The 14,807-nt window shown below is 42.4% G+C and overlaps 1 protein-coding gene across 1 annotated transcript in view; it reads left to right on the top strand.

Annotated features, from left to right (window-relative positions):
* The first annotated feature begins 5,158 nt into the window (after window positions 1-5,158).
* PDILT (protein disulfide isomerase like, testis expressed) overlaps window positions 5,159-14,807 on the top strand; it is a 39,527-nt gene continuing 29,878 nt past the window's right edge. The window contains exon 1 of the mRNA XM_037813810.1: window positions 5,159-5,360. Coding sequence (XP_037669738.1) covers window positions 5,159-5,360 — 202 coding nt within the window. The remainder of the gene's footprint in view (window positions 5,361-14,807) is intronic.

Genomic DNA, 14,807 nt, shown 5'->3' on the forward strand with positions numbered 1-14,807 from the left:
ACAAGTTGCAGTGAAGATATTAAGTTTTCTTTATATATTCCAGGTTTATTATGGTGATTACTAAGTAACTGATGGATATATTTATTTGAGGCATGGATAACTTAGAAAACAAATAATATTTTCATACATTTACAAAGTTTTATTTAATATAAAATGAGTAAACATAGTTTTATTTACTGGCTAAACAAGGCTGTTAAAGGAACTTTGTGCTCGTGTTACAGGTTTGTTTGTTACACTTTAAACCTATGGTTTCTATTAGAAAAGGCCTGAGCCTTATCAGGTCATTGTTTAGCCAGTTTGGGTTTCATTAAGTAATCTCCCATTCAAATAAGAGTATAGGGACAGACAATAATTTAAACGTAAAGATACTTAGTACAAGAATATAAATAGTCAAGGACATAATAATGTTAACATGAAGTGCAAGAAGTTATTTTGATAAAAGAGACTTTTTGCATCCTACACTGATTATTCAGAAAAACACTTCTATAACCTTTTATCAAGAAATAACACCTCAATAATTTAAGGAAACCTTTTCTTAATAAAAACAGCAAGAGATCTTAACGTGAGAAGCTTGCAATACAGTGAGGAATGTTTTATTTTTTGTGAATTATTAGGCATATACCCAACAATATTGAATATTAATTACTGCTTTGGGTGGTGGTTAAAATATTTAATGCTATTTTGTTTTATGAAACCAGTTTTTTTTTCTTTAAGTTGTGAGGTTTTATTGCTAAACAGTGTTATTACTAGTTTTTACCATTTTTTTTAACTTTGACCACAGAAATAATTGTTTTCACAAACTTTTTGTAGCTTTCTGTACCTATCTTTTAACCTTGACTACAGAAACAAATTTTCCACTCTACAAACCTTCTACAACTTTCTGTATCCATCTAAGCTTTATCCCACATACCTATCCTTCCAGGCTTTATTTTACATTCCTAAACAATCAGTCATTTAGGACAAAGCTACTTTGCCTTTTTTCCGTTAATTAGAAAAACATTCTTTATACCTTCTATACAACATGCTATTACCACTAAAATCAAACTTGTTAGAATGATGCTAAATATTTAAAACAAAACATTCTTTATAGAGAGAGGGAGTTAAAGTTGTCATTATTAGATTCCTTAGTAAGAGACAATTATTTTTATGGACACTGGTTTGATAATTTGCACTGTTTTGCTGATTTTTAAATTGTATTAGTTACTTTTGAAATTTTCTTAGCAATTTTAGGTTTTTGTAAGGACCCTTTTGACTAGGTCTTTTTGACTTCTTAATTTTAAAAACTGATAGGCTAGCACATTTACATTATTATTATATTTTTTAATTGCTTTGGAAGTTATGATATTAAAGCAGAGGTGGAAGTTCTGCATGTATTTTTTAAGCTGTAACTTTTCTTTTAACTTACAGATTTTTTTGTTTTTGTTTTTCTTGAGACAGTTTGCTATAGCTAGCCATACCACACATAAAGGCCAGCTGGCTGCAGCTTTAGCTTATTAACAATTTTAATGACACTTTTTAAATTTAGGCCAATTATTAAGAATAGTTTTTAGGGACGATGTAACTGGCACATTTTGAGAGTTTCCCATGGCTGAACAACAGCAAAAGAAATTATAAAGACAGAACATAGGAGTAGGAGCTGTTTAAATGTTACTGGTTTTTCACACAAATGCAAACTGTGCAAACTGCACAAAATTTAAAAGGAGAACTACAAATCTGGAGTTACCATTAGTGGGGCTCAAACCCACTGAGTTTGCATGCATGACCCTTGGATTAATTTAATTAAATTTACTGCACAATAGACTAATTGAAACAAATGAAAGCAAAGTGAATACAATAAACAAAAAATTACACACTTAGTAAGCACAGGGAAAGTCTCAATTGTAAAGCTATCTTAACTCAGATGCATTCGGTGTTTGTTTGCAGTGGGCACCTCCACCCAGACTTTCGAGTCCCGGTACTCTAGGGAAAATTTCTGAGTAGCTGAGGGTTGCTCCACAGCCCATGAGACATGGATTAGGGCATTTGAAAACATGGTTTTAAATAGCTAGGCTTGCCTGATCTCTCATTAAATAGAGAAATCAGTTTTCTTTTTGTTAGGGGAGAGGGAAATTTTTAAGTAAGTGACTTGTGGCTTAGAAAATTGTTTTTTATTTTTGGAAACTTTATATCCTTTTTGTTGGAGGGAGTTAAGGGGAGTGCAATAAGGTTTTAGGGCAGCTGCACAGTAGGAGGTCATTTACACATTGAAGCAGCTCACTGGGATGTAAATTTAGTGTCTGTAAATCAGAGGCTAAACATTGTTAGGGATGGGGTAGGTTTGTTGATAGTGAAACAGCAGCAGACAGTAATTGAGGAGTTCTTGCTTTATTCATTTATTCTCTGGTTACGCCAGGTGTGCATGCTCTGGGTTTGTGCTGCACTCTCCTGCCCGGGAGAGGCGGGCTCGAGCGGGAGATGGGGGTAGGGGCTCACGGGCAGTGAGTGGGCTGCGCGCGGGTGGGGTGAGGTGAGGAGGGGGCGGCGGCGATGGGACGAGAAGTGGGGAAGGGGTTAACAGCAAGGGGAGAGGAGTGGAAGCGGTTAGAGAAGAGTTATGAGGGAGATGATTTGCAGGGTTAAAGAAGAAAAGCTGCTTAAAGGCTTTTCAGGGTTAACTTTTGTAGAGAGGAAAGCTGAAGACTTAGAAGGATTTTTCATGAAGAAGGAGGATTTGGTGAGAGGCAACAGTGTGGCACAAGGATGGCCAGGTTCAAAGAGTTTAAAAAGCTTGAAAATAAGGGGATTCAGACCATTTACCATTACGCCAAATAAAATTATCAAGTTTGGTGAGAATTTGCCAATTAAAAGTGCCATTTTCTGGCCAATGTTTTTGTTGTTCTAAAGGATACTGTGGCCAAATCGTATTGATTCTACTTCCCCCTTTAATTGAAGTTTAAACATCTGAGGGGGTAGATGTAGGAGGAAATGCAGTTTTGCAGTTACTTAAAAGTGACTGTAAATTTCCCATGGCTAGTTAAGAAATTTGAAAGGCTTGTGGTATGTTAGGGAACTTTGCTCACCGGAGGCTTACGGAGATCACCTGTGAGAGATTCAGTTTCCTGCTCCTTCAGAGGCTTACATTCTCCCTGAATGAGGCTGACATGAATTGGGGCTATGCTCATGGGAGGCTTACAGAGATTGCCTGTGAGAAATTCACAGCTCCCCCACTCCATTGGAGGCTTACAGAGACCACCCAAAATGTTGCTCAAGTGAGACTAACAACCCAGATCCATACAACCCAGTCGCAACAACAAAGCAGGCATCCCCGGTTTGCCATTGTGGGTCAGGAAATGCATGCAGCCTTTCGCCCAAGGCGTCCCCCGGGTTACTTTGACTGCTGCAAATGGGGAAAGACACTCACGGAGCATCAGAGAGTTTTGACTGAGTGCTCAGGTTTCCCTAGGCTTACGAAGCTGGGGCGCTGTGTGAAAACGGGCCTAGGCGCCACACTCAGGTGGGCCGGGATGTCCACGGGACATCGAACAAAACTGTCGAGGGGAGGATCTGGGCAGAAAGACGTAACTTACCTAGCTAGGGCCGAATCGGTTGTAGATATTTGAGAGCTGTGAGGGTAAGCCAGAGTCGCGTTAAGGTGGTCTGAGTTGATGGACTCAAGCCGCTGAATGCATGGAAACCTGAACGGCTGCAGTTCGGGGAATGGAGTCGACTGGAAGTCTGCCCCATTGCCCTGAGGGGCAGGGAAGCTCAAACCTCAGTGGGTCCTCCGAACAGGGTTGACCAAGAGGCTGTCCCGTTGCCCCTTAAGGGGCTGGAGACTCAAGCCTTAGTCGAACCTCCGTATCCGAGTCATGGCACCAAATGTTAGGTCATTCAGGAATCCAGACAACGCAGTAAGTCATGGTTTAAGTAGAGAGTTTAAGGTTTATTAGAGGAAGAAAGCAGAAGAAAGCAGGTAGGAGCCAGTGAAAAGAAAGAAAAGAAAAATGGCTCTGGCCCTCTATCTGAGAGCAGCATTTTTTAAAGGAAAAACCCACGTTGGGTGTGTGTGGGGGGCTCCTGCTGAGTGTGTTCTGGGCCTCGATTGGGTGAGTGCTTATCAGTTTCTGCTGACTGGTTACTAGGGTTCTAACACACAACCCTTCTTTGATGTGCACTGTATTATCTATGTGGAGGAAGCAGGCCTTCTGGCTTGTTTATGGTCTTCCATCTTATGGGCATATCTGATCTTGCCTTGTCCGCCCCCTGGAGTCTAGGTGCCACTATGACTGGGATTCCTAAAACAGCCTTCAACCCTTAGTTTATGGCACACCTGGTATCTATGAGATGAGCAGCAGGGCCCCTGGATCAGACATTCCTTCTATATGTTAGACTCTTTTTCCTGGGGTCTGACAAGGATAAATTGCACATTACAGAGTAAAAAAATCAAAACATCGAATGATATTGAGAGTCTAATTCCACTTATGTTTTAAAATGTACATTCAAATGTATATATATACATGTACTTTCAACATCTACAGGAAATCATCCCAAACTGCTAACAGTGGCTTCTTAGTGGGTGGGGTTATGGGAGAGATTTCTGTTTCCTAACTGGCATATTTTTATTGTATCCTGTGGAATTTTTAAAAGCATGTGTCATAGTTATGATTTTTAAAAGAAAGTATTTACATTTATGAACAGAATCATTCAAAAATCAAACAGGGTGCACTGCAAGATAATGAGCTCCCTGTCCTGGGGGCATTCAAGTGCTAACTAGAAGAGCATGAACCAGGGGCATTATTCGTAGAGGGATGCCTGGAGGCTCTGATAGGGTTTGGGCCAGCCATGTCTGAGATCTAGAGGTTCACAGCAGGGCTCTGGGCTGGGACCAAATCTCTGCAAAGCTCTAACCTGGTGGCTGAGGGGCTGGTGGCTTGTGTGTAGATTTGGCTTCCTGTGCTCTGAGTTCCCCCACACAGTGGCCAATGGACCTGAGGTTGACCTAACCTCTGGCCTCTCCTCTGGTACTGCTGCTGAGCTGGGGACAGCTGGGGACAGCTGGGAGGCAGTGGGCAGTGCTCCAGCCGGGACCAGGGAAGGAGGCGGGAGGGAGTGATGATGTGGGGCCTGCCACCTGGGTTGATATGGGCACCTGTTCCTCCCCCGCCCCCGCAGGACAGCCATGGAGCTGCTCTGGATGTCCCTGTTGCTGGTGGCCTCTCGCGTCTCTGCTGTCCAGGACTCACCAAAGGTGGACACCCAGGAGGACGATGATGTCTTACCCCAGCTCTTGCACATCCCAGAGGAAGGCAACCTGCTGGTGTTGACATCTGCCGGCCTGACCCAGATGCTGAACCAGACCCGCTTCCTCATGGTGATTTTCCGTGAGTGTCCCCTGCTCTTGGGAGGTGGGTGATGGGCCGGGGGAAGCCCGCCTCCTTGCTTCTGGGGGCCAGAGGAGCTCTATGTATTGCCAAACACCTGCGAACATGTATTATTATTATTTAAGGTAAAAGCAACTGTTCTATAACATCACCCGCCCAATTTCCACATGAGAATACTGAGGCCTAGGGACATTAAGCAATTTGCAAGGTGCTGTGTTCACTTTAGTCTTGGCATGTGGGCTTCTCTGTCCTACTGAAGGTAAGGAGCCAGGCTTCGCCCTCAGGCATCTTTATCATTCTGAGCCTCAGTTTTCTCCTCTGTAAAATGGGCATGAAAACAATGACTGTCCTGGATTACTGTGAAGATTAAATGAGATGATGTGTTGAGTTCCTGGGACATAACCAGAGATCAGTAAATGACAGCAGTCATAGGTTGGCTCTCCAGAAAGGATTTTTAGACCATCACCTTTGCCATCTGATGGTTGCATGCCCTCTTTTATTCTGCAGTCTGTTCTTTGCATCAGCAGATATTTGGTGGGGAGAGAACAGACTTCTTTCTTCATGGCATGGACACAAAACTGTGTATATAAAGATTTCCCTAACAGCTTTCACATAGAATTTCCTATGTGCCAGGCACTGTCCTAAGTGTCTCGTTAAATGTTAATTCATTTAATCCTCCCAACAACCCTGCCTGGTGGGTACTGTTCATCTCCCACTTTTTATAGCTGAGGAAATAAAGGCTCAGAGAGGCTGAGCGACTTGCCCAAGGTCACACAGCTTACAAGTGGTGGCCACGGGTGCCATGCAATACTGCCTCCTGATGCTGTGGAAGGATTTGAAGGACTCAGGAAACGTGTGAACGTGGATTCCAGAATCCTGACTTCAGAACAATTCCTAGGAAGTGGCTGACCTGTGTCAGTCCCCCAGGCCTGCCCCCAGGACACACCAGGCCTGAGCAGCCCCCAGGTTTGCGGAGCCGGGAGTGCCAGAGCTTCCAGAGCTGAGCAGGGCAGAGCAGGGACAGGACATCCTTCCCTTCTTTATTCCTGCCCTTCCCCTGCAGCTCCTCCAGCCACATCCCCTTTCCTTCTCCTGTGGGCTACTGTTCTGTGATAGCCCTTTCTCCCCATTTCTTATAACCTTAAACCTTCCCACACCCCTTTTTGTTCCTAGTTCAACAAGTGCAGTGCAGTGAGATGAAGGTGGGCTTTAGAGCTTCACAGTCCTACATTCAAATGCCGGGATCCACATTTGGTGACCTTGGGCAAGTGAACTTGAACACTGAGCCTCTCTATACTTGGCTGCAAAATGGGGAATTTAATCTTATATAACTCCTAGGTCTATTGTGGAGATTAGGTGTTATAATGTGCTTATCATAGTTTCTGTTGCATAAAAAGAGCTGAAGAATTTATTGGCTACCATGATCACTCAAATATGTCCAGGCCCAAGTACCTAGTGGACACTCAATCAGCAAAAGTAGTTGTAATTGTATTCTGATTCTTCCCACTTTTACTTGGCTTCTGCTCAATGCCATACACTCTGTGGTGGGGATCCTAGAGGAAAGGGGGCTTGGTTTCTGTTCTCAAGGGCTTACAGTTTAAGCCGGGAATGTCACAAGGCAAGAAATTCCTAAATAGACTATTCATGCCATCAAAACAGTCTAAACCCTATACTGTGGGTTCCCTGAAAAGGAGGAGTGATGGTTTGTGCCTGTCCTAAGACATAGTTCTCCCAACTGCCTGGTTTGCTAAACAGCCTTCTCTGGCTTGGCTCTGGCTCCTGCACATCTTGGAATACACAAGGGATTCCAGGGCAGATGCAAATGCATCTGGAAATTTGAAGTTTGGCTTGAAGTAAGAGACTTCCCTCTCTGTTGGGCTTCCCAGTGATACCTGGTGATGGGCAACCTTTAGGCAGAGCAGCAAAATGAGCAGGAGTCTTTGGCATTGTGGCTGGTATGTTAATATTTAACAAAGACCCCATGCCAAGCACTGGTAAATCCCGTAGAGTCCTTTTTAACTTGAATCATCCACACACCTTGGTCCTGAAGTGGCATCAAGGTTTAGCGTAAAGGGCATGGGCTTTGGAGCCGTGAACTAGCTACATGGCCTTGGGTAAGTTTCTCTGCGTTTCACCTTCTTTATCTGTAAAGTGAGAATAATGAAAGTGGTAGAGTCATTGTAAAGCTAAACTGAGATATTGTCTAGGAAGGACCTGGTACACAGAAGATGCACAATAAATGTGAGTTCCCATTCTCTCTTGGCCCTGTTGTACCCAAATAGATGTAATCTATCAGCTCTGTATCAGTTCAGAGTGGGTTTAGCCACAAGTAATAAAGAAATCTGCTAATGGTGGGTTAAATCCAAGAGTTTATCTCGTGCACTGTGTGGTCCAGGGATAGGTATGGAACCGGTATGGCAGTTCCATAACATCTGGGATCCAGGCTCCTTGTACATCCTTGCTCCATCATCCTTAAAATGTTGTAATTCATGGTCACGAGATGCCACTGCACCTCCTGCATGGCCTTGCACATTTTAATGAGCAAAAGAAGGGGATTGGGCTAACAGCAGAGGGACAACAGATAGATGTGCCAGCCAAGTGCATCCTTTAAAAACATAAAACTTCCAGATGTTCCATCCAGTGACTTTGGTTCCATCTCATTGACCAGAGTTGGGCCCATGACTATCTCTACCTGAGGAGTCTAGAATGGTGTTTGAAGTTTACAACTTCTATGATTAAGGAAGCAAGAGAAAAGGGGGCTTCAAATGGCTGCAGGTCTGAAGTTGGCCACAAGATCTGAAGTTGTAGGCCAACTTAAATGAGCCAAAGTTCATATTAAGTGCTTGAAATTAATGTGAGATGAATGAAGTCTTTTAAAGTAATGAATTCTAAAATTGACTGTCCACTTTTACACTCCAACTCTTTCTTTGTGCTTTCTGACTTTGGTTAGATATTTCAAAGCAAGCTCACCGTGTTAGCAAGTATGATAACTCCCAGATCTAGGTTCATAAAAGTTCATTTCTTGCTTATGTCGTAGTCCCATGCAGGTGTTTGGAGGAGCTCGTCTCCATGCAGTCATTCAGGCACCCAGCCTCCTTCCATCTAGTGGTTCCACCTCCCTAGAAGGCCTAGAGGACACAGCCTCTGCCTTCAGCCAGCAAAGGGGAGAGGAAGACAGAAGACACACCTATGGGCTGGTCCAGGCTGGAATTGGGGCACATTCTTGCTACTCAAAGTGCGGTCCAAGGATCGGCAGTGTCAGCATCACCTTGGGCTTATTAGAAATGCAGACTCTCAGGCCCCATCCTGGACCCAAGTGATCAGAATCTGCATTTTAACAAGATCTCCAGGTGATTCATATGCACATTAAAGTCTGACAAGCACTGGTGGCGATCGTTCTACCCATGGCCATACCTATCTGCAAGGGAGGCTGGGAAATGTGGTCTAGCTATGGACGCAAAGAAGAATAAGAAACAGGGTTTGGGGAAAAAAGGCATTGTCTGACTCAGTCACATGCACTTTTTACTACAAAGGTGTTGAAATGGCCTTTGGTCAGAACCTAAAACTGGTCCAAAGGGCAGCCCCAGTCGTGTAAGTTCTTCAAGACAGTGAACCACCAGGAAAGGATTTATCTTCTGGGCAGGAGTGCCAAGAACTTGTTCCTCCATAAGGTTGACTTTCTGACTCCGGCTCAGGCTAACCTTCAAACCACCTCCAGTTCCCCAATCCCATGGATATCTGCCAATCCTCACCTTCCTTGATCTTTCTGCACCCCCCTCCTGAGACCCTCTGCTTCCTTGTTTCCCCTGAGCCCATTCTTTTCCTCTCCCCTCCATCCTCCCTGGCCCTCCTTGTTCAGTTCCTCTTTAACATTCCTCCTTTATCTCCCATCCCTGACATTCAGGGATGTAACAGGCAGCCCATGAACTAAAGTTGGCAGCAATTTGGTTATGTTTGGCCCATGTGGTGTTTTAGAAATTAGGAAGTTTCCCAATTAAAATCTGAATTTATATACTCTTGAAAAATCAGAAGATCTGGGAACATTGGCCCACATTCTTGCAAGGTGACAGTTGGCTGGAGATAGGTCATGATTTCCCTTTTTAGTCAAAGAGTGTGCCCCTGTTTGCCAGATCCTTATCCAGTAAACCCAAACATTCACCTACCCTGCCTCATCCACATAGCCTTTGACTCTGTGTCCCCTGCCTGAAATCATGGCCTCCCAGCTCCATCCTCAATCCTCATCTCTTCTCATTTGACACATTCCCTCTGCACGATGCCACTTGAGTGAGGGAGCTTGGGGTGTGTGTGGTGGCATCAGCAACTCGGTCCCCCTGGATCCCAGGGTCTCCCAACTGGGTTGAGCAGCTGCTTCAAAGCAACACAAATCACCTTCTCTTTGTACCCTTCCCATTTATCATTTGCAGAAGGGAAAATCCGATTGGGTCATTTTGCCTCCATCCAATATGGAGCCTGCCTTTTGCACAGAGTTCCATCAAAATAGTTCCAAGTCCCTGACTTTCCTCTAGCCCAGTCAGTTAATGGTTGCTTCCAATCTAAGCATCAGGGTGCAGGCTTGACTTTACTTCAAGCCCATTGGCAAGTCTTTGTAGAAGAGGCTCACTTTGGGCCATTTTCTTTATGGGAGCCTGTGAGCAGGGCAGGTGTTTCTACTTTTCTGGATGACTCCTACAACCTGTCCACACATCCCTCATTCTCATCAGAACTCCAGCCACCACTTGCACGTCTGGTTTACGGTCTCTTCCACAGGAAGAATTGAGAACCCTTTAACCCTATGCTGCCCACAGTGGAATTGTAAGCTAATGGTTTACAGTGGCAGGTAGACACTGAAGACATCTTTCCTTTTTTTTTGCTGGGTTCCTAATATCTGGGTCCTGCACCATCAATGGATATGCTGAAGGGTTTAGACCCCACACTTTGTACAATGCAATACACACCTCAACACATGTTTACTCTTCCAAAAAGGTCTCTGCAGGTGAATAAGATTGGGGAAGCTGTGCTGTCAGCATGAGAGCAAAAGCAGAATGCAAGGCTCTGCCTGGTGGCTGCTCAGTTTTAATCAGCAGAAGGGCAAGTTTATGGCTCTTTGGGGGCTTTAACTGACTTTTTTTTTTTTTTTTTTTTTTTTACAAAACAAATTGTACTTTCGATTGTTTACAGTACCATTACATAGTTGTACATTCATCACCTAAATCAATCCCTGACACCTTCATTAGCACACACACAAAAATAACAAGAATAATAATTAGAGTGAAAAAGAGCAATTGAAGTAAAAAAGAACACTGGGTACCTTTGTCTGTCTGTTTCCCTCCCCTACTTTTCTACACATCCATCCATAAACTAGACAAAGTGGTGTTTGGTCCTTATGGCTTTCCCAATCCCATTGTCACCCCTCATAAGCTACATTTTTATACAACTGTCTTCGAGATTCATGGGTTCTGGGTTGTAGTTTGATAGTTTCAGGTATCCACCACCAGCTACCCCAATTCTTTAGAACCTAAAAAGGGTTGTCTAAAGTGTGCATAAGAGTGCCCACCAGAGTGACCTCTCGGCTCCTTTTGGAATCTCTCTGCCACTGAAGCTTATTTCATTTCCTTTCACATCCCCCTTTTGGTCAAGAAGATGTTCTCCGTCCCACGGTGCCAGGTCTACATTCCTCCCTGGGAGTCATATTCCACGTTGCCAGGGAGATTCACTTCCCTGGGTGTCTGATCCCACGTAGGGGGGAGGGCAGTGATTTCACCTTTCAAGTTGGCTTAGCCAGAGAGAGAGGGCCACATCTGAGCAACAAAGAGGCATTCAGGAGGAGACTCTTAGGCACAAATACAGGGAGGCCTAGCCTCTCCTTTGCAGCAACCGTCTTCCCAAGGGTAAAACTTATGGTAGAGGGCTCAACCCATCAAACCACCAGTCCCCTATGTCTGTGGTCATGTTAGCAACCATGGTGGTGGGGTTGGCGAATACCCCTGCATTCTCCACAGGCTCCTCAAGGGGGCACTACATCTTTTTTTTTTTTTTTTTTTTTCCCCTTGCTTGTCTTTTTTCTTTTTTTTTTTTTTTTTTTTAACTTTCCCTTCTTTTTTCAAATCACCTGTATGAAAAAAAAAGTTAAAAAGAAAACAAACATACAATAAAAGAGCATTTCAAAGAGACCATAGCAAGGGAGTAAGAAAAAGACAACTAACCTAAGATAACTGCTTAACTTCCAACATGTTCCTACTTTACCCCAAGAAAGTTACATAATATAGCAACATTTCAGTGAACTTGTTCCTACTACAACCATCAGAAATTAACAGACCATAGTCATTTCTGGGCATCCCCAGAACGTTAAATAGCTTATCTGTTCTTCCTGGATTATTGTTCCCCCTTCCTTAATTGCTCTCTACTGCTAGTTCCCCTACATTCTACATTATAAACCATTTGTTTTACATTTTTCAAAGTTCACATTAGTGGTAGCATATAATATTTCTCTTTTTGTGCCTGGCTTATTTCGCTCAGCATTATGTCTTCAAGGTTCATCCATGTTGTCATATGTTTCACCAGATCGTTCCTTCTTACTGCCGCGTAGTATTCCATCGTGTGTATATACCACATTTTATTTATCCACTCATCTGTTGAAGGACATTTGGGTTGTTTCCATCTCTTGGCAATTGTGAATAATGCTGCTATGAACATTGGCGTGCAGATATCTGTTCGTGTCACTGCTTTCCGATCTTCCGGGTATATACCGAGGAGTGCAATCGCTGGATCGAATGGTAGCTCTATATCTAGTTTTCTAAGGAACTGCCAGACTGACTTCCAGAGTGGCTGAACCATTATACAGTCCCACCAACAATGAATAAGAGTTCCAATTTCTCCACATCCCCTCCAGCATTTGTAGTTTCCTGTTTGTTTAATGGCAGCCATTCTAACCGGTGTTAGATGGTATCTCATTGTGGTCTTAATTTGCATCTCTCTAATAGCTAGTGAAGCTGAACATTTTTTCATGTGTTTCTTGGTCATTTGTATTTCCTCTTCAGAGAACTGTCTTTTCATATCTTTTGCCCATTTTATAATTGGGCTGTCTGTACTATTGTCATTGAGTTGTAGGATTTCTTTGTATATGCAAGATATCAGTCTTTTGTCAGATACATGGTTTCCAAAAATTTTTTCCCATTGAGTTGGCTGCCTCTTTACCTTTTTGAGAAATTCCTTTGAGGTGCAGAAACTTCTAAGCTTGAGGAGTTCCCATTTATCTATTTTCTCTTTTGTTGCTTGTGCTTTGGGTGTAAAGTCTAGGAAGTGGCCTCCTAATACAAGGTCTTGAAGATGTTTTCCTACATTATCTTCTAGGAGTTTTATGGTACTTTCTTTTATATTGAGATCTTTGGTCCATTTTGAGTTAATTTTTGTGTAGGGGGTGAGGTAGGGGTCCTCTTTCATTCTTTTGGATATGGATATCCAACTCTCCCAGCCCCATTTGTTGAAAAGACCATTATGGCTCAGTTCGGTGACTTTGGGGGCCTTATCAAAGATCAGTCGGCCATAGATCTGAGGGTCTATCTCTGAATTCTCAATTCGATTCCATTGATCTATATGTCTATCTTTGTGCCAGTACCATGCTGTCTTGGCAACTGTGGCTTTATAATAAGCTTCAAAGTCAGGGAGTGTAAGTCCTCCCACTTCGTTTTTCTTTTTTAGAGTGTCTTTAGCAATTCGAGGCATCTTCCCTTTCCAAATAAATTTGATAACTAGCTTTTCCAAGTCTGCAAAGTAGGTTGTTGGAATTTTGATTGGGATTGCATTGAATCTGTAGATGAGTTTGGGTAGAATTGACATCTTAATGACATTTAGCCTTCCTATCCATGAACATGGAATATTTTTCCATCTTTTAAGGTCCCCTTCTATTTCTTTTAGTAGAGTTATGTAGTTTTCTTTGTATAGGTCTTTTACATCTTTGGTTAAGTTGATTCCTAGGTACTTGATTTTTTTAGTTGCTATTGAAAATGGTATCTTTTCTTGAGTGTCTCTTCAGTTTGTTCATTTCTAGCATATAGAAACATTACTGACTTATGTGCATTAATCTTGTATCCCGCTACTTTGCTAAATTTGTTTATTAGCTCTAGTAGGTGTATCGTTGATTTCTCAGGGTTTTCTAGATATAAGATCATATCATCTGCAAACAATGACAGTTTTACTTCTTCTTTTCCAATTTGGATGCCTTTTATTTCTTTGTCTTGCCGGATTGCCCTGGCTAGCACTTCCAGCACAATGTTGAATAACAGTGGTGACAGCGGGCATCCTTGTCTTGTTCCTGATCTTAGAGGGAAGGCTTTCAGTCTCTCACCATTGAGTACTATGCTGGCTGTGGGTTTTTCATATATGCTCTTTATCATGTTGAGGAAGTTTCCTTCAATTCCTACCTTTTGAAGTGTTTTTATCAAAAAGGGATGTTGGATTTTGTCAAATGCTTTTTCAGCATCTATTGAGATGATCAATTGATTTTTCCCTTTCGAGTTTTTAATGTGTTGTAATACATTGATTGTTTTTCTGATGTTGAACCATCCTTGCATGCCTGGAATGAACCCCACTTGGTCATGGTGTATGATTTTTTTAATGTGTCTTTGGATTCGATTTGCAAGTATTTTGTTGAGGATTTTTGCATCTATATTCATTAGGGAGATTGGCCGGTAGTTTTCCTTTTTTGTAGCATCTTTGCCTGGTTTTGGTATTAGATTGATGTTAGCTTCATAAAATGAGTTAGGTAGTGTTCCATTTTTTTCAATGTTTTGAAAGAGTTTGAGTAAGATTGGTGTCAGTTCTTTCTGGAAAGTTTGGTAGAATTCCCCTGTGAAGCCATCTGGCCCTGGGCATTGATTTGTGGGAAGATTTTTGATGACTGATTGGATCTCTTTGCTTGTGATGGGTTGGTTGAGGTCTTCTATTTCTTCTCTGGTCAGTCTAGGTTGTTCATATGTTTCCAGGAAATTGTCCATTTCTTCTACATTATCCAGTTTGTTGCCATACAGTTGTTCATAATATCCTCTTATAATTTTTTTAATTTCTTCAGGATCTGCAGTTATGTCACCTTTTTCATTCATTATTTTGTTTATATGGGTCTTCTCTCTTTTTGATTTTGTCAGTCTAGCTAGGGGCTTGTCAATCTTGTTGATCTTCTCAAAGAACCAACTTTTGGTGATATTTATCCTCTCTATTGTTTTTTTGTTCTCTATGTCATTTATTTCTGCTTTAATCCTTGTTATTTCTTTTCTTGTACTTGGTTTAGGATTGGTTTGCTGTTCATTTTCTAGCTTCTTCAGTTGATCCATTAGTTCTTTGATTTTGGCTCTTTCTTCCTTTTTAATATATGCATTTAGTGCTATAAATTTCCCCCTTAGCACTGCTTTTGCTGCGTCCCATAGGTTTTGGTATGTTGTGTTCTCATTTTCA

Source organism: Choloepus didactylus, chromosome 21 (genome assembly GCF_015220235.1).
Source record: "Choloepus didactylus isolate mChoDid1 chromosome 21, mChoDid1.pri, whole genome shotgun sequence".
NCBI classification, from domain to species: Eukaryota; Metazoa; Chordata; class Mammalia; order Pilosa; family Megalonychidae; genus Choloepus; species Choloepus didactylus.